General features: G+C 36.2%; 1 protein-coding gene across 1 annotated transcript in view; it reads right to left on the bottom strand.

Annotated features, from left to right (window-relative positions):
* Nucleotides 1-20818, bottom strand: part of PCDH15 (protocadherin related 15) — a 1158626-nt gene extending 1137808 nt beyond the window's left edge. The window contains exon 1 of the mRNA XM_007944018.2: nt 20728-20818. Coding sequence (XP_007942209.1) covers nt 20728-20818 — 91 coding nt within the window. The remainder of the gene's footprint in view (nt 1-20727) is intronic.
* Nucleotides 20819-21500: the final 682 nt, after the last annotated feature.

The raw sequence follows: 21500 nt of genomic DNA, 5'->3' as shown, positions 1-21500 counted from the left end.
CTGCCCAAAACCCTTCTCTGAGACCCCATGTATTTCCTTTACTTCTTGCTCTCTCAGATTCACCTATCTACAATTGAACTCATGTTATGGTCTCAACTCAAAATGGAGTCCTTATAGTTTTACTTTATTTTGTTTGAATGAAACAGCTGAGACTGCAACAAACAGAAAGCCATCATGATTGTCTCTAAATGTCACTTTCCATGGACTAGTCTCAAACCACATTTAAGAAGCCTGTTGCTGTTCAGTTAAATAGAACCAGTGAGCAATCGGTGATGGAGATACACATTGAGTGCACCAATTCAAATCCAATACACTGGACAATATTTCTTCAAGGTTTTTTCCATCTAAGAGTATATCTCAATTTATACTTTCAAAGGAATTCCCATAGAATTTATATTTAAAAAGTGCAATTTGACTAAGCTACTAGTTTTAGTTTAAATTTTGAGACTAAATTGAAAAGCTTTTTCAATGTTGCTATCATTGGGAAGGAAATTGAACAGTATTGTCTTTCAAATGTCTCTCATCTGATAATAGAAGAAAGCTCTAGCAGTACTGAAATGTATGTATATGTGTGTGTGTGTGTGTCACACATGTGCACACATGAAGGTGTTTTAAAAATGCACTCTAGGATTTGTTTTTTATTTTCCTAAAATTCTATCCCAAACCCTTTCTTTAGCAAGTGAAGCTAAAAGTTATTTTGCATTCTGGAATTTAGATTAGCTAATGAATGGCAGGGAGCTCTGGTAGCATAGTGGCTAAGGCGCTTGGCGGCTAACCAGAAGGCTGGCAGTTCAAACCCACCAGCCACTCCTCGGAAGGAAGGTTGGGCAATCTACTTCCGTAGTGATTCTGCCTTGGAAACCCAAGAAGGGGTTGCTATGAGTCGGATCCGACTCGATGACACATAACAACAACAACAACAATGAATGGCAGAAAGATAAGAGTTGGGCAACTGGGAGAGAGAGAGTGAAAGAAAGAGAGGAGGGCATACACAAAAAAATATAAAAACAGGAAGAGAAAATGAGAATGGAAAGGAAGGTTGGGACAACGTATGAAAAGAATGAAGAAAACAGAAATACACACATATGAGTAAATAAGGAGTAAAGAAAACTTTTATTAGAAGTAATTAGAGAAAATCAATAAAAAGTTGAAGGTGGTAGATAAAATAACAGGAAAAAATAATGATAAAGGCACAGACAGCAAACAGTTACTGAGTTTCTATTCCATACCCTGAGCTTTTAACAACTGCAGCTGAGAAATTCACAGATTAGAAGGGCAGAAATTCATACAAAGAATTATAGATCTTAGAAGTAGGTAGAAGACATAGTGATTGTTCTAAGAAAGGAATGGTCATGTTCATATGTGTGAGCATGTTCAAGTGTATGTGTGTGTGTTTGTATGTGTTAGCATTTTTGGACAAAGTATACCTAAAAGAATATTGATTAGTGAGAAGGAGGCTTTAAATCTACCCTCCTTCAATTTGAAAATGATTATTATTTATAAGGCAATAGCATGAATTTATCAGATCCTATATACTAGAAAACATGCTAAGAAGTTTACATGCATACTGGTAGTTTATCTTAACAATAAGAAATCTAATTAAAGAGCTTTTTTAAGATTTTTTTTTTTGTGTTTTATTGACAATTCAAAAGCATTAGGCTGTGTGTATTGTAACAAATTATGGATAACATTGAGAAGAATGGGAATTACAGAACACTTAATTGTACTCATGAGGAACCTATACTTACACCAGGAGGCTGTTGTTCGAACAGAATAAGGGGATATTGCATAGTTTAAAATAAAAAAGGGAATGCATCATGGTTGTATCCTTTCACTATACTTATTCAATCTGTGTGTTGAGCAAATAATCCAAGAAGGTGGACTACATGAAGAAGAATGTGGCATCAGGATTGGAGGAAGACTCATTTACAACCTGCAATAAGCAGACAACACAACTTTGCTTGCTGAAAGCGAAGTTGACGTAAAGCAACTACTGATGAAGATTATAGTGTGCAATATAGACTGCATCTCAACATAAAGGAAAGCAAAAATCCTAACAAATAGACCAATAAGTAGTATCACAATAAACGGAGAAATGATTGAGGTTGTAGAAGAGGTCATGTTACTTGTTTCCAACATCAACACCAGTGGAAGCAGCAGTCAAGAAAACAGATGCTGTATTTCACTGGGCAAATCTGCTGCAAAAGACCTCTTTAAAGTGCTGAAGAGTAAAGATGTCTGAAGACTGAGTTGCACCTAACACAAGCAAGGTATTTTCAGTCACCTCATATGCATGTGAAAGCTGCACAATGAATAAGCAAGACTGAAGGAGAGTGGATGTTTTTGAATTGTGGTGTTGGCAAAGAATGCTGAAAGTGCCATGGACTGCCTGAAGAACTAACAACTCTGTCCTGGAAGAAGTGCTGCCAGAATGCTCCTTGGAAATGAGAAGGGCCAGACTTCATCTCATCTACTTTAGTCATCTCAGAAGTGACCATTCCCTAGAGAAGGATATCATGCCTGGTAGGGTGGAAGAACAGTGAAAAGGGGGGAGCCTCTCAACAAGATGGATTGACACAGTGGCTGCAATGAGGGGCTCAGGTATAGCAGGGACTGAGACTGGCACAGGACCTGGAAGTGATTATTTCTGTTGTACATAGGGTTGCTATGAGTTGGAGCTGACTTGGTGGCACTTAACCACATTATCCTTGTTTAATAGATGGAGATGTGAGTCTTAAAGACATTAGAAACTCATTGAAAATCAAATATTGATTTTGCCAAGATTCTGAAAAAAGGTCTGATTCCAATAACCAATACTGTCAACTGTTGTTGTTAATGTTGTTAAGTGCCCTTGAGTCGTTTCCGACTCATAGCGACCCCATGCACAGCAGAACGAAACACGGCCCGATCCCACGCCAGCCTCACAATCCCTGCTATACTTGATCCCATCATCGCAGCCACCGTATCAATCCATCTCGTGGAAGGCCTCCCCCTCTTTCGTCGACCCTCCACCCTACCAGCATGACATCCTTCTCCAGGGAATGGTCCCTTCTTACAACATGACCAAAATAGGTGAGACAAAGTCTGGCCATTCTTGCTTCCAAGGAGCATTCTGGCTGCACTTCCTCCAGAACAGATCTCTTAGTTCTTTTAGCAGTCCACGGTACTTTCAGCATTCCCCGCCAGCACCACAACTCAAAAGCATCAACTCTTCTTCGGTCTTCCTTATTCATTGTCCAGCTCTCACATGCATACCAGGCGATTGGAAATATCATGGCTTGTGTCAGGCGCACCTTAGTCCTCAAGGAGATATCCTTGCTCCTCAGCACTTGAAACAGTTCCTTCACAGTTGACTTTCCCAATGCTACACGTCCTCTAATGTCCTGACTGCTGCTTCCGTTGGCATCGATTGTAGAACCAAGCAACGTGAATTCTTTGACAACCTCAATGTTCTCTCCATTTATTGTGATGCTGCTCATTGGTCCAGTTGTGAGGATTTTTGTTCTCTTTATGTTGAGATGTAATCCATACTGCAGACTGTATTCTTCAACCTTCATCAGTAGGTGCCTTAAGTCATCCTCACTTTCAGCAAGCAAAGTTGTATCATCTGCATATCTCAGGTTGTTAATGATTCTTCCTCCAATCCTGATACCACATTTTTCTTCATATAGTCCAGCTTCTCAGATTATTTGCTCAGCATATAGATTGAATAAGTGTGGAGACAGAATACAACCCTGACGCACTCCCTTCTTGATTTTAAACCATGTAGTGTCCCCTTGTTCTGTTTGAATGACAGCCTCCTGGTCAAGGTACAGATTTCTCATGAGTACAATCAAGTGCTCAGGAATTCCCATTCTTCTCAATGTTGTCCATAATTTGTCATGATCCACACAATCAAATGCCTTTGCATAGTCAATAAAACACAAGTAAACATCTTTCTGGTATTCCCTGCCTTGAGCCAAGATCCATCTGACAACAGCTATGATATCCCTTGTTCCACGTCCTCTTCTGAATCCGGCTTGAACCTCTGGAAGTTCTCTATCAATATACTGCTGCAAACGTTTTTGAATTATCTTCAGTAAAATCTTACTTGCATGTGATATTAATGATATTGTTCTATAATTTCTACATTCTGTGGGATCACCTTTCTTTGGAATGGGCACAAATATGGATCTCTTCCAGTCAGTTGGCCAGGTAGCTGTCCTCCAAATCTCTTGGCATAACTGAGTGAGTGCCTCCAATGGGGCACCTGTTTGTTGAAATATCTCAGTTGGTATGCCATCAATTCCTGGACCCTTGTTCTTTGCCAGTTCTTTCATTGAAGCTTTGACTTCTTCCTTCATTACCATTGGTTCTAGATCATATGCCACTTCCTGAAATGGATGAAGATCGATCAGTTCTTTTTGGTACAGTGACTCTGTGTATTCCTGCCATCTTCTCTTGATGTTTCCTGCATCATTCAATATTTTGCCCATAGAATCTCTCAATATTGCAACTCGAGGCTTAAATTTTTTCTTCAGTTCTTTCAGTTTGAGAAATGCTGAGCGTGTTCTTCCTTTTTGGTTTTCAGACTCCAGGTCTTTGCACATTTCATTATAGTAATTGGCTTTGTCTACTCGAGCTGTTCTTTGAAATCTTCTGTTCAGCTCTTTTACCTTTTCATTTCTTCCATTTGCTTTAGCGATTCTCCGCTCAAGGGCAAGGTTCAGAGTCTCTGTCATCCACTTTGGTCTTCTCTTCTTTTCTTGTCTTTTTAGTGATCTCTTGCTTTCTTCATGGATAATGTTCTTGATATCTTCCCATAATTACTGTCAACTACTATGCTATAATTTTTCATATCCATAGACTGCCGATATTTTATCATGTTTTAATCCTATCTTTTTTTCCTTGTTATTTGACTATATTTTTAACTGTATAGTGTATCATGTTTGGATCTGATACAATTTGTAAGTAATTATCCAAATAACTCAAAACAATTTCCAATCTTCTGTGACTGGTTGCAGGTAGAAAGATTATTAACACACATCTATGTACACAGAAGAAATGTCCTAACTACAAGCATGACAACCTACAATATATTGATTTATATTTACGTTTTCTATTTTTCTCTTTTGCTCTTGTTTCATATGAGGTAGGCAGTAATATTCATGAGGCCAAGAAGTGCATCTTACCTGTCTTACATTCAGGAGCTCTAATGGCACATGCCTAAGACACTTGACTGCTAACTAGAAGGTTGGCGGTTCAAACCCACTAGTCACTCCATGGAAGGAAGACTAGACAATCCACTTCCATAAACATTTCTTGCCTCAGAAACCCAAAGGGTGTTGCTATGAGCCAGAATCAACTCTAGGGCAGTGAGTTTTGTTTTGTTTTGTCTTACATTGCTGTAACTTAACATAAAACTAACATATGGTAGATGTTAGTAAAATATATTAAATGAATGGATATATGATATGAATTGTTATCAGCTTCCATCAATCTTCTAAAGCTTCATGAAGCGGAGTCTATATTATTGGACTTCTGTGGATGCAGTACACTTTTGACTGAGGCTATGATATATAGTGATTGCTTGAACCAGATTGTCAGAGCTAGGAATGCATCTCTCAGATACAGGATCTATGTGACAACAATCAAGATAGCATGATTCTTTAAGCTTCAGTTCCTCTTATGGACAAGAGGAATAATAATAATAATAATAATAATAATAGAACATATTTCGTAGAATTGTTCTGTTAGTTGTTTTGGATGTCATCCCTTGATTGTGACTCTTGGGGACCCCATGTGTGCAGAGTAGAAGTGCTTTTCAAGGCTGTGATCTTTTAGAAGCAGATTTCCAGGCCTGTTTTCCAAGGTTGCTCTGGGACAGTTTGAATTGCTAACCTTTTGGCTAGTGTCAAGTACTTAACTATTTGTTTCAATAGATTAAGTAAGATACTGCCTGCTTTGCTGAACATCCCTTTCTTCTTTTTGGTCTACCAGAAGTCTGCCTCTTCCTAGAAGTTATTTTCTCTGTAACCTTCTCAGTCATGGCTGTTTCTTTTTTTCATACCTTTAAATCACCAAGACCTGAGTTGAGGTAGGTTTTCTTGCTCCTTATTTTTATTTACATGTTACCACTGTTGCTTTACTTTAAAAATAAAATAACTTTGTATTTTATATCTTTAAACTGTTTATATTTCCTATTTTTTTCTTATTTTCTCTTAGTCTGACTCCAAACTTTCACCTTTAACATTCCATCACAATAATTCTTGTCAAGATCACCAATAAATGCTTATCTCATCTCAGGTCCAATTCTCACATCTCACTCACTTGATCATACTTGATAGCTGACCACTTTCTCCTTGAGATTCCTTTCCCTTTGATGTCTAGTAAACTACTAACTCTTCATTTTCTTCATATTAACTGCCTTGTATGTTAATATTCTGCTGATTCTTCTTCATCTCTCTGGGCTCTTAACACCAGTGTTTTTAAGGCTCAGTTCTATCTATATTTCTTCCTCTGATGAAGGTGGTCATTCAGTATTTCCAGATGCTCAGGCTAAAACCTTGATATCAAACCTTAAATTCAATGTTATTACCATTAATATTAGTATTATTATTTTTGTCTACACTGTAGCAAACACAATATTAAATCATGTTAGTTATACTTTCAAAATATATCAGTAGGTCAACCATTTTGAGCACCTTTGTCATGGACACCCTGGCCAAAGACACCTTTATTTTCTGCTTGGAATATTGTAATAACTTTCTCATTGGTCTTCTTGATATTCACTGCTAATTCTCAACACAGTGCTCAAGTGATTTCCTTATTACTCAGAAAACAAAACAAAGTTGTTTCAATTGCTTTTGAGTCTCTACAAAATCTAGTTTCCCATCTCCTCTCTGATTGTATCTTCTATCTCCCACCCCATCACTCAGTTCAATAGTCCAGTCACCCCAACTTTTTTGTATTGTGTTTTTCTGACACAATAAGTGTGGTACCATCACAGGACTCCTTCACTTTTGTTGCCTCTGTTTTCAGTGCTCTTTCCCAATGAATCCACAGAGTTTATTCTCTCAGTGCCTTCCATACATTGCTCAACAGACACCTTCTTAGTACCTAAATGCTTCCTGTACTATTTTATTTAAAATTGTATCATCCCTTCAGCACTCTCAATTATTTCTTGCTTTATTTTTCTTATATAACCCCTTTCATGTACTAACAAACCAAACCAAACTCACTACTGTTGAGTCATTTCCAACTCATAGAAACCCCTCTTTGTGTTTCCAAGGTGGTATCTCTGCAGAAGTAGATTGCCCAATCTTCCTTCCAAGGAGTGGCTGGTGGGTTTGAACCACTAGCTTTCTGGTTAGCAGTCAAATGCATTAGGCACTACGCCACCAGAGCTCCCTATTGTACTAGCAGACTATATACTTCTTTCACTGATTTTTATTATATTCTAAAATCTATAATGATGAGAATTTCTGTCTGTTTTGTTTTCTTCTCTATCTACAAATTATAGTAAAGGGCTTGACATATAACAGGCATTTAAACATATTTGTATAATACTATGTAAGTCTGTGCTTGAGATGTAACATTAAATATATTGAAGGATGTTTATATAACTATGCAATGTGAATAGAGGACAATGTATAGTGCTAGTAAGGTGATTAGCACATAGAAATTTCTCAATAAATATCAGCTATTATTATTAGAAACATGAAATACACATAAATAGGTGCTAGAAAAATTCTTAGGAGCTCTGGTGGTGTAGTGCCTAAGGCATTTGACTGTTAACCAGAGGCTGGCAGTTCAAATCCACCATCCACTCCTCAGAAGGAAGGTTGAGCAAACTACTTCTGTAGTGATACTGCCTCAGAAACCCAAGAAGGGGTCGCTATGAGTCATATCCGACTCGATAGCAGTGAGTTTGGTTTGGTTTGGTTATAAATGCTTGATATATTTAGATAAGTAAAATAATGTGCATAATGAGTCATTGGTATTCCTTTATAAGGCTATGTTTTCTTCCTCTGGGCATATCATCAGAATTGCATTCCATATCTCTATAGAAGAAGTGTGGTCCAAACTTGGATTTTAACTGTGTAAAATATTGATGTCTGTGTTAGTATTGTTCTTTTTATATTGTAGTAGCTTTGTGAGATTGAATAGCTCTCATCAGTATTCCAATTGTTCAGTAAAAACTCTTAATAAACTCAGACCAGCTGAACAGTCTTCATTGAGCAGTCTAATTGAGCAGCCCTGAGGGGCAGTATGGGATCTTACAAGAGAAGGGAAGATTAGTAGCATAACTGGGCCATTGAACTCAGAAGCAACTTCTGCAGGGTGAGTGGCCAGGATTAGGAAAAAATGCCCAGAGCAGCAACTGGTAATCGGAGAAGAGTGAGGAAGATAGCAAAAACATTTGAAGAAAGAATGGGTTCAGAGTTTGAATTTGCTACAAAGATTTTTATAAAATATACACTATTGTGTACAATTATAGATATACAGTGTTTGTACATATGTGCATATATAAAATGTACATATAGATATCTTGTCACTATATTATTTAAGGAGGCATTTCATACATCAATCTATTTTTTAATTTAATGTTTATTTATTTTAATAACCACTAACTGAAAATCTATTGTATGAAATTCACTCTTCCATATGCTAAAGGTAACAAAAGTAAATGAGATAGTTTCTGTTTTAGGAATTTATAATCTAAATATAGGAACAAACATTATACAGGATATTATACTATAAAAGAGAATACATTTAAAAGCTATGAATAAAAATTATAAATTATTATGTAATTTTTATTATAATTGTAAGAATCTCATTAAGGTTTCTGGGAAGGTTAAAGAAAATAATCTATATTGAGGGCTTCATTAATAGTTGATAAATAATTATTGTTGTTAGGTGTTGTTGAGATGTGTCCAACTCATTGTGACCCTATGCACAACAGAATGAAACACTGCCAAGTTTTAGTGGTTATTATTAAATGATGCTGTATATACATAAAAGAACAATTGATGTGATTTCTGATTTCAAGAGCCTTGTTGAACATGTAGGAGTGACATACATGAAAGATGAAAGTACAATATTTAATAGAATATACTGAGGCATTAAATACAATCAACTACAATACAAAATCTAAATACTACAAGCAACGTCTTCTAAGTGAGTGACATAAAAGAGTGAGAGAAACAGAAAGAAGGGCTATGAATGAGAATGGTTGAATTGGTAGAGACTTTACAGTTTTATAGCAAAGTATTTCTTTCCATATAGATCTACTTGTAAAACTACTAGCATTCTCTCCTATGAAATGTCCTTCTGACATCATATCTTCTAGTTGTAGCCACACACAATTACTAATTTGTGACCTTTCCATAGATATCCATTCATAGATGGAGAATGAAAACGTGGAAAAGTTTATGCAGAGAAGAAAATTTTCTTTGTTGGCCACAAGGAATGGTAGTGGAGGGGTAAGGAGGGGAAATAGATGGATAATTAAGAGACAGGTTTGCTATGGGTGAAGGGAAAAGCAATATAATGAAAGTGTATGATGAGCACAATATCACTAAGGAAAAGGAAGACATGGAGAGGTGTACAAGAGCTATAAACAATAAAGGTAAATACTACTGCTTAGCCAGTACTGCATTATGAGTAACAGAAAACATTAATCTACAGTTGGATACACAGGTAAACAAGTATGGATAGACAAATGGAAATATAGACACAACACCACCAACAAAATTAAAAAGTGCAGATAGAAGAGGGAGAAGAGTTTAAGAGAACAGGGTAATGGGATAGGAAGGGAGAAGCAGTAAAAGGAGAGGAAAGAGGAAGGGGAGAGAGAGGCATAGGAATGCTAAGGACCAGGGAGACATGAAAAGAGAGGAAAGGAGAGTGGAAGAAAGGAGAAGAGGAGAAAGTGAAGGGGGAAGGCACACTACAAAAGCGCAAAAGAACATTTAAAACAAGGTGAAGAGAAGGGAATGAAGATTTAACATTCTAGTAATGGAAAAGAGGGAACTCTGGTGGCGTAGTGCCTAAGGCATTTGCTAACCAGAAGGTTGCTGGTTCAAACCCACCAGCCACTTCCCAGAAAGAAGGTTGGGCCATCTGCTTCTGTAGTGATACCACCTCAGAAACCCAAGGAGGGGTTGTTATTAGTGGGATCTGACTCAACAGAAGTGTGCTAAGTAACAGAAAGGAATCTGAATAACTTTTCTGATAGATGTTGAAAAATCCTGGGGAAAAAAATAAAAGGTTAGACAAAATGAAAATACTTCAAAATCAGTCAAGAAATCTGGAATATAGGCATGATCCAGTAATCAGTGGAGAAACTATTAGAACACACTTGAAGAAAGTTCTATCTTAGGAAGTTCAGACTAGGGATTAACTGTTTTATTAGAAATAGCAGGAAGAGGGAAGCTAACTCTTGTATTGCACCTACACTGCTGTGGGAAACCAACTCTGAACTTGTCACAAAAAATATAGTGATTTCTCATTCAGAGTGCATATCAGGAGACTCATGTGAGGGGAGGGGAGGGCAGCTGATTCCTACTCCACCCAGGCACTCAGAGATGACTGAGGAGTCATCTTTTATATTTTAGCTATTTGGACACATGGCTTCCACAGCTATTTTGACAAAAGGGAGAGGCTAAAGAATTACACATGGCCTTATTGTTGCATCAGTCTTGCAATAACTGCATCACTTCTACTCACATTTCATTGGCCAATTGTAGGTACAATGTCCTGTCTAATAACAAAATGACCAGATAATGTAGCAGAACAAATTGAATATTTGTTATCATTGTTTCTTACAGATATATGTGACAAAGGTCTGGACTAGTCATTTATTTATGTGTTTCATAAATATATATTAAGCAAAAAATAGGAACTAGGCTATAAAACTTCAATAAAAAAAAGAAAAATATAGTCCCTGCTTTCATAGTTCCTGTATTCAAGGAGTTTGATGTTGAATAGTAATGTTTTTTGAATAATTTAGGATTAAGATGATGTCAATAACAGCAAAGGGCAATGCAAGTCTGCAGAAATTTGCCAGGAGAAATTCAAGAGCATTTTATGACAGATTCTCTTGCACATCCATATATCCACTCAGTCCTTCTGCTTTGAAATGTTTCTTTGGTCACCTTTTCCCATTGTAGGCACACCTGCTGCTCTCAGGAACCTTTTTTTTGTCCCTACTCTTTATGGGTATTTTCAGTTTCTCTGCAATCTATCTCTGTATTCTGCTTTCACTCTTAGATCTGTCCAGCTCAATTGGAGTCACAAGGGCTTTTCACCTGCACTCCCAGTAATTCTCAGTGCCTGAGCAAACTGAATCCATGTAAGGACACCTGGAATACCTTTGTCTGCATCAGGTGGGCTCTGATAATAGCCATCTACCTGGAACTCTGCAGTATTGCAGGATCAGAACTATGCTTCCAGAATATACCTAACCATATCTATCTCTACCCTACATATTGTTCCAGGTATCACCATTGGCGTTAACCCTGCTCATAATGAACATTTCACATCTATGTCAGAACAATATTAATCTACATAATTTTTGCTGCTCCCCTACATGCAACTTTATTTTATTAAGAATGTAAACAAAATTGATTTTACATGTATCTTATTTTATTTCTACTAATGTTATTTACAAAGAGCTCTAGTGTCACAGTGCCTAAGGCATTTGGCTGCTAACTAGAAGGTTGGCAGTTCAAACCCAACAACTACACCTTGGAAGGAAGACTGGGCAATATACCCCCTTAAAGATTTACCACCTCAGAAATCCAAAGGGGGTCACTATGAGTCGGAATCAATTGCTCTTGACACCAATAATAACATATATATGTTGTTGTTGTTGTTATGTGCCGTTGAGTCAAACCCGACTCATAGCAACCCCTCCTTGGGTTTCTGAGGCAGTATCACTACGGAAGTAGGATTGCCCAACCTTCCTTCCGAGGAGTGGCTGGTGGGTTTGAACCGCCAGCTGTCTGGTTAGCAGGCAAGTGTCTTAGCCACTATGCTACCAGAGCTCCCAACATATATATATATATATATATATACACACACACAAAGCTATATTACTATATATATAACATATGCAGCATATTTTTCCCCTTTTGATGTGGCAAGTAATGGCTTAAATGCAATATGTATATTGTTTCATTTGAACTCACAATAACCCCACAGTACATTGTCCTCATTTCATAGCTGAGGAAAGATGGCTTTAGGCGATTAAGGAACTTGTCCTTGGTCACATGTATGGTAAGTAGAGGTACTCATACATTGAACTCCATTCACCCAAGGAGATGATGATGATAATGCTCTTGCTGCTGATGATGGTGAAAGCTGCTGAAAGAGTACTCAGTGTGGCAATTTTTCATCTCAATCTTTTACAGTAAATAATTTAATCCCTACAATAATCTTATAAATTAAATACTCTCAGTATCCACATGTCACAGATGAGGAAATTTAAGCCAGGAGATGTTAAATTATTTACCACAGTGACACAGCTACAGAGATGTGGAGCCAGGATTTACATTCACACAGTCTGGCTCAAGGTGTGCACTCTCAACTGCCTCATCACATAGTTTTTCAAGAATGGATGTATAAGGATGGTGATGCCTGCTAATAACAGTCATAAAATTTAAGGAATAACTTCTAATATTCTGTATTTTGGAAAACAGGGTGGTTTTCCCAACTATGCTCATGCTGTGTTATTGGCTTTGGATATTTTAATATTGAACTTTTCCTGATTTAAATCATAAAACTGCAAATATGTTAGATCCTCAATACTTTCCAGGACAGTCGGTATAATCTTAAATCAGAACACAAACTCAATCTTCTGTGTAGGTCTTTTGAACTCTCCCTGAAATAATTTTCTGAATCTCCCTGTATTCCAAATTCTTTATCAGGTTTTCCATTTACAGTATCCCAAGTCACATTTTGTTGTCATTAGATGCTATTGAGTTGGCTCCAACTCATAGCAACCCTATACACAAAAGAATGAAACATACACTGTATATAATTCTATTATTGTACTATTAAATATTAACATTGTATTGATTATCACCATTATACTTGAATGCAGGGACTGTCTTATTCTTGTTTCCCTGATAATTCATCTAGAATTTGGTAATCAATAAAATAATAACTAGAAATGTGCCACAGACAGTTGAAAATGTGGAATAGAGAAAAAGAGTTTTGACGTGCAGTGGATAATGTATTGTGTAAGGGAAATTAGACGGAAAAAATTTTCAAAGAGAAGATCTGTTTCCTCTGGCAGAAGATCTTGTTTAAAGATTACAACATTTCCAAATTTGTTTATAATACAATATGGGTCATTATGAAAATATAAACAATAGTGGAACGAGCTCAAAATTAGAGAACAGAAGGTAGAACATTCACCAGGAAGATGAATTAGAAGTCTGAAACTCAGGAGATCAAAGAAAGGTCAGCACAAAGAGCCTCGGAGAAAGAAAACTGCAGAAAAAGTAGATCAATAATGCTGTCTGCCGAAATACCAGAAAATTATAGGTTTTGTTCAAGAAAGTAGTCATTGGAGGTCCTAGTGAGTGTAGTTTCAGTAGAGTTGTGAGAAAAACCAAATTACAGAGCTTAGGGGACCTGAGGAAGAGGGCGTGGTAACAGGTATACAGATTTGAGAGGAAAAGATCCAAGCAAAAAAGGCACTTTAAAATGACTTGTAGGAGGCATTGGTGACTCAGAGCCAAGCAAAATGTTTTTTTTCCCTCAATTTCAATTTCTACTAAAAACATTTAAAATGAATTCTTCCTTTTTGACTATGAGGACATAAACACTTTACTTTTTCAGTAATTCCTTTTTTTATTTTTTTATTTTTGGTTGTTAGAACCACAAAGGAAAACATCTACCTGACCAAACAGTCATCACTGATTGTTTCTGCATTGCATGGACCTTTAAGTTAATTACACCTTTAATTTTCCCCTTGCTTTTTGAAAAGGGCAAATGAGAGTATCTCAACTATCAACAATTGCCAATTCTATGTGGGAAATAACTTCTCTGTGCATGTATGTGTCTTTGTCTGTCTCTGTATGTGTTACAGGAGCTCTGGTGGCACAGTGCCTAAGGTATTTGACTATTAATCAGAAGACTGGAGGTTCAAACCCACCAGCCACACCTCAGAAGGAAGGTTGGGCAATCTACTTCCGTAGTGATACTGCCTCGGAAACCCAAGGAGGGGTCGCTATGCATTGGATCTAAGTTGATGGCAGTGAGTTTGGTTTTTATATATGTTACAAAGAGAGAATCTTCTAGGTACAATAATTGGTCTTTTACTTAGTGATCTATTTTTCTCCTATGTTCTTTTGCTCTCTGCCTTCCAGGACATACACATGGACCTTAAATGAGCCTATTATTTAAGTATATAAAAGTCGCTGAAGAGATTCCTCTAGGCACATGGTCAGAGCTTAGAGAAATAACAAAGTTTATTGTCTGAATTTGCTCATTGGGAACTTGTTGGGGGAGGGAAGATACATGCTTTCAAAACTTTGCTCTAAAATGAAATCCATTTGGAGGATAAGAAGATCCACGAGATTATTCCCTTTCGGGATAGAGGAGACAAGAAATGCAATTGTGGGAAACTGCCCCTCTGCCCCTCCACACCCACCCAAATAAAAACAAAGCCAAACTTTCAACACGGGATGAAATTCCTATTGTTTAGGACAATTTTCTTGGTGTCAGCATTTAAAGTAACAATATTCTTTCTTGTCATTCCATTCTAGTTGTCACATATACTATGTACTCTAGGCCAATGCATAAAAAAATCAATAGTATTTAAAGCTTCAGGAAAAAGACAAACATTGAGGATTTTAGGTCGAACAGGAAAACAATGAAGTTACTCCTGAAAGTGGATTTACTCTCTAGAATAAAACCTACGAAGATGGAATTAGTTAAGGAGTAGACAAGGAAAGATGTCTAAAATATTAAGGTAAAACGAATTTGAATAACAATATGCTATATATGCTATTATTTTATCTAATGTATATATTAATTATGCATGTGTATGTGTCTATCTATCATCTATCTAATCTATTTGCTTCATTTATTTGTATGCTGCTTTAAGAAATCATATATAAATGAGTGGTTAAGACAACAATGTGCATTGAAATTTACTTAGGTATGATTCCCCATAATCATCTTTAATTTGATAACTGAAACAGACTCAGAACAATCAATTATAATTTGTGTGCACAGAGAAAAGTAAGGCTAACAGGAGGACGGTAATCTGCATGAGGCTTAGAAATGGGGAGCTCAGAAACTAGGGAAACCTTCAAAGAAATTCAGCACTATCTAAAAGAGTCAGTGAGTGTCCTACCAATGAGAAATTATCAGTCTGTGAGGCAGGGGTGTTTCTGTCATGGTGGTTTATGTGACAGTAGTCTATAACAGTCTGGGAATGTTCGGTTGCTACCTGATAGGTTTGTTGTTTGAAACTACCATTGGCTTTGTGGGGAAAAAGACCTGGCAATCTGCTTCTGTAAAGATTACACCCTAGAAAAGTCTATTCTTTTATATAGGGTCACTATGAATTGGAATCAATATGACAGTATAGAACAATAACAACTATTCTTGTAAGACCATTATTTTCTGTTTTTGAACTATCTCTTTATGACATCTGTTAGAGAAAAATATCCTGCCTGGAAGCACAAGTATTTCAGCTTATTAAAAATCCTTTGCTATTGAGTCCCATAGGGTTTCCAATGCTGTAAATCTTTACAGAAGCAGCCTGCCTCATCTTTCTCCTGTGGAGCAGCTGGTGGGTTTGAACCACTGACCTTTTGGTTAGCAGACAAATGCTTTAACCACTATGTTACCAGAGCTCCTTTTAGCTTATTGGGTAGCTACACTTTAACTCCATATCAGCATTGTGAATTATATGTCACTGTCTTCTAAACTTAATTAGTGTAAACCAGTGGAACTTCACCTCATGACATCTGGATATACTGATAAAAATGGAATTTCCAGGAGCCTATCATTTAACATCAAACTAGAAAACAGTTCCTCCTAAAATGATTGGCATGTATACCTCATCAATAAATAAGGCATGGCTTGCATAAAAACATAACTTGCAAAGCCAAGTTTCCAAGATGTTTTTATTAATTTGGAGAGAGATGAAAAATATACACACTTACACACATGAACACTAAGCACTCTTTTGCAAATAAGCATGTCAAAATTCACCAATCTTACTGCCATTGATTTGATTCCACCACAGCGACCCCCATTGGGTTTGTGAGGCTGCAAGTCTTTACAGAAGCAGACTGCCTCATCTTTCTTCTGCAGAGCAGCTGGTGGGTTCAAACCACTGACCTTTTAGCAGTCAAATGCCTTAACCACTATACTGCCAGAGCTCCTTACAACTTTATAAATACTTACAAATAATAATACCCTTAAACCCACTGCTGTGAAGTCTATTTCCATTAATAGCAACCCTATAGTACAGAGTAGGGAGCTCTGGTAGCATAGTGCCTAAGGCACATGACTGCTGACCAGAAGACTGTTGGTTCAAACCCACCAGCCACTCCTCGGAAGGACGATGGGGCAATCTACTTCCGTAGTGATACTGCCTCGGAAACCCAAGGAGGGGTTGCTACGAGTCAGGTCTGACTCAAACGGCACATAACAACAACAAACATAGTATAGAGTAGAACTGTCCATAGGGTTACTAAGGCTGTAAATCTTTACAGAATCAGACTGTCACATCTTTCTTCTAAGCAGCAGCTAGTACGTTCACATAGATGACCTTTTGATTAGTAGCTGAGCACTTAACCACTGCACCACCAGGGCTACTCATAAATAGTAATAGTATGTGAAATTATTTATTATTTTTATGTGTCAAACACAGTGCTAAACTGTATAAAAATAACTTGCAAAGAGCTATTATTATTTCTTTCATAGTGATAAGGAAAATGAGTTTCAGATTAGACTGTGACATATTGAGGTTATTCACAGTATCCCTTTATATAGTTGTTCTCGGTGCGTGCTGTGTAAGGATTGCACTGACAGCTGAGTTCCTAAGCATTAGGAAGAATCCCCTCATAAACTCATGTTGGTTTTCATGGTATGAACACACTTAGGGAAACACACACATATCACTGCCACCACCACCACACTCAGGTTCACACATAACTTTTAAAAAGTCTTCTAATACTTTTTGGTAAACCTCCCTCAAAATGTTATTACATATAGTTGTTATTTTTCTTTTTTGAAACAAATAATTTTGTTTTCTATTTATTATAGTAATATATATTAAATATGGGAATTTTTAAAATGAAAAGGAAATAATAACAATGAGAACAATTATCCCCACTAGTCATATATTGTCTTCTCTTCTTAACTCTCCCTCCCTCCTTTTCATCATTTATTCATTTACTCAACATTGAAACAAACCAAAATAACAATACAAATTCCATGCTCAACTTACTTTATTTATCATACCTCACAACAACTGGAAGAATATTTGACGTTAGGGGTCATGTTCTAAATACATCTTATCCCCACAACAAACACCTTAGCACGCGGCCCTCCTTTCCCTGCTTCCCAAAGGCACCTCCTCTTCAGACTCCCCACGTTCAAATTAGGAACAAGATACAAGTTCGTGTTTAAATAAAATTGGTAGGATCAGGAATGCATTAAAAGATAAGGTAAAACATCAATCTTAATTGTCTCTTTTATATATATATATAAAGAAGAGACACCATTAACTACAAGTCTATTAGGTTCTCTAATTTTCTAATAGCTCCATCAGTTAGCTAAAGTCTGACTTTTAAAATTTAATATAGTAATATTAACTTTACTTGTGATATTAATACTAATTATATACATAGTCATCAACCAAATGAAATGTTCATTATGGAATAGACCATCTAATTGTTTCATTATTCCATCTTAAAACTTATCCTAGCAATATGAATGAGAAATTATGAAGGAATCCAAAATCTAGCCAGTTTTCTACTAAGATAAAATCTGTAATAAAAATATTAAAAGCAATACTTATACAATACATTGTTCTTAGAAGCGATTTCAGACATGTGGATAATACTAGATATTCCACTTCAGAAATAATATTCATTGAAAAGTAGCTTTTTGTTTTCTTCTACCTTCCTATGTCTAACTAAAGAAATGCAAGGACAAGTATGTGACACTGTTCGTAATTAAAAGCCTAGAAGATTCCTTTTCTTTAATATGATGAGCAAAGTCTAGAATTTTATACAAATAATCCTAAAACTATAATTTTCTCCTTCATGTTTCTGTTCCTAAAGCTGCTATGTATCCAAATCAGTTATCTATTACCAAAATGGCCTAATCTAATCATTGGGTATCTTTGGCAAAGTGTTCCTTTTTTATTTTTACTATTTTGCTCTTTCTCATTTGGCTCTCATCATTCCCTCCCTTCTACCCAAAAGCATACCTGCAGTCCAATGCATTTGGATATAAAAATTGCTTTAAAAAAATATAATATCACACATTTCAGTTTAGTTCTATTTTGTGTTATCCATGGTTTGCCAATCCCCACTTCATCCTTGCATACTATGGGCTAACAATTAAATTATTTTAAAACAAACAAACAAAAATACCAGTAAACTATGAAAATCAGTTTTAGTCACTCATAACTAAACAATTGAATTAAAGCAGTATCAAAGAGTCCCTGACTAGGTAAGGTCAGAGAGAAGCACAGACTTGGGATTAGACCCAGGAAATGAGGCACACTGGAGGCTGTATGTAAGAAAGAAAACAACTGCTGAAATGAATATAAAATTAGGAAATCTCTATAAAACATGGTCCACAACCTTAGTTTTCCTGCCACATTTACCATCTCTTCAGTCTTCCTAAGAACAGAGTCACTTACCTCCAGGAAGAGAATGCTGAGAAGGCTTGCTAACTGTCATTGCAGGGGATTCATCATGAGTGAATTTTAGAGACTCGGGCTGTTGTACACGATCACTTGAGTGGTGCGGAGTTACACTCCACTTGAGAAAGCAGACTACATGATGGCTGTGTAAACTGATAACTGTTTTTCTGAAGTTATGTGAGTATATTTATGAAAGACTGAGTGCTGTCATGAGCTTATTAAGAAAACCAGTCTATGGTATTATAGGTTAAAGCAGGAGTAATTTCCTCTGATAAATTGCATTACTAAAAAGTGCATGTTCTGTGAATGTCTAATTTGAGGAATGACAGATAGTGAATCCTTCCCTGTTTGGGGTGAACACTAAAAATCGAACCTTCCTCACATTCCAACACATGAACAAGAACAGAATGTCCTGTGACACAAAGAACTACCCACCCAGTGATGTGTCACTGACCCCTGATGCACAATTATAAATCCGTTCCTGTAATATAAAGTCATGCTGCTTCTAATGTCATTGTTTTTTTTTTTTTTTTTGGCTTGACAGTAGCAGATATTTATTTGTCATTGCAGTTTTACTCATTTTTAGGCTGGAGATTCACAATCATCATAAATGGCAAAGACATGAATATTAAATTCAGAAACACAAGAAGCAAACAGTGTGCTAATTAGTAGTACTGTTCAGGGGATTAAGCTGTTGACTTTATGAAAATAGTTATCATTGTGAAATATTCTGCAAACCCCAAAAGGGACATATATCCTCCTAACTATTGAGAATGAGAATTTCCTAATGTATGCTCAATTTACACAGTGTTTGGGATAAAACAAAATTAATCCATCTTCAGATCAATCCGATTAGCAAGCAAAGCACAAAAGAAATACGCATTCTCTACTGCAGCCAAGAGCAGCTAGGTAACAAGGCCACAAAGATAAGGAGATGATTGTTCACCTGTGTGTCTTGAATATGGAGCCAGTTTTGAATTAAAACAACATGCGTTAAAAAGGAAAATAAATAAATAAATAAATGCAGCTCAGTTTTCTTGAAGGGCAAACTTTTACAGAAGGGTGCTTTGCCCATTTCTTGATTCTATTAAAATAAGTATTATATATCTCCTAACTCTCATTATGTAGTATTCAAACCGCATAACAGATATCTCCAATACTGAAATTCCAAAGATAGGCACATTTGGGACATAGCAGACATAATGTGTTAAATGGTCGCTAAGAAGCCTGATATCTAATACGACCTCTCTTACGTGGCTGATGTGTATTAGGGAATAAGTTAGGAAGTCTACTGTCCAGACGTCTTTTTTTTTTTTTTTTTTCCCCACTCTTCCAAAATAAAATATCAGGAGTGAAACAATGCAATGTTCAAGTAAAGAATTAACAAGGAAATCACTTACAGATTTAATCCTTTCAGGAATAATTTCTTATAGGAAATTTCAGTGCATTTTGTATTGCTAAGCTTTACTTAATAATTTGTGTTAAGTAAACCTTTCTTGATGGCACATAACAACAAACTTGGCTTAGTAGAAACAACATCTTTTTTTTTCTTTTCCCCATAGAAATTGAGAATTTGCTTATTGAGAATGAGTAAGTATTCAAATAGTGGTCTCATGTTGCAGTTTTCTACCGTCCTGCAATCCTTGTTAAAAAAGAAAATGCATCATCTGATGTCACTTTGTAAAATTATTTTAATTAAGGTAAATTATTGTATAAAGTTGCTAACCTTTTAAAATGAACTACAAATTAGCATGATTCACTTCTGCATTGTGTTTCCTTTTCTATTTAATAACAGGAATCTTGGCTAACTCTAAAGGTCAGATTAAAAGCACCCTTACCATCTTCATACTGGCCCAGGCAGATTGTGAAGAGAGAGCCAAGAATAATCCCTGAAGCCAAACATTTCCACAGATAAAACCGTTGTAACATCTTCTGTCAAATACCAGTCAAGGCTGATCTGGAATAAGAGAAAGAAAAGATTTGACATGTTAATTAATCTGTTATAGGTAAACACAACTGTCACAACAAAGAAAAGCCTCATGACTTCATAGTTGATTATCTGTGCCACGCTATCAATTAACAAAGTAACACACTTATTTAATGCACTGGAACACTTTATCGACATAAATTTGCAAAAAAGTAATCTCTAAGGAAAGACATCTTTTCTGTTATTCAATTTGCAAGCAAGTAGGTTGAGGAATTAACAAATTGATAATATCAGAACCACACTCTTTAAAATCATGAATCACATGTCATTCAGTGTTAGTCGATAAAATTATGTTGCCTTTAGCATAATTCAATTATAAAGTATACATTGCATGGCAATAGCTTAAGCTGCTAAACTAATAGTTAATATTCTGCAAGAGAATTTAAATAGAGAATTGTCTTACACAATCAAGTAGAAAGACTCATAATTAAAATGCTAATTCATTTCTGGCAGAGTGATAAGGGATGGACTTAACTATGCCAAGGTAGATTAATAATAAGTCATCACCTTTTTTTTTCTCTTTACCACATCTGTCTTCCAAAGAATTCAAATAAATTTCATTTTAATTTCTTCTTTTATTTATTTATTTATTGTAGCCTCCAGTAGATAAATAAACTCTATACT

This window comes from Orycteropus afer, unplaced genomic scaffold (genome assembly GCF_000298275.1).
Source record: "Orycteropus afer afer isolate SDZICR_OR568_19922 unplaced genomic scaffold, OryAfe1.0 scaffold00118, whole genome shotgun sequence".
NCBI lineage: Eukaryota > Metazoa > Chordata > Mammalia > Tubulidentata > Orycteropodidae > Orycteropus > Orycteropus afer.
Note: the sequence above shows the minus strand (reverse complement) of the source record. Positions and strands in the feature narration are given on the sequence as shown.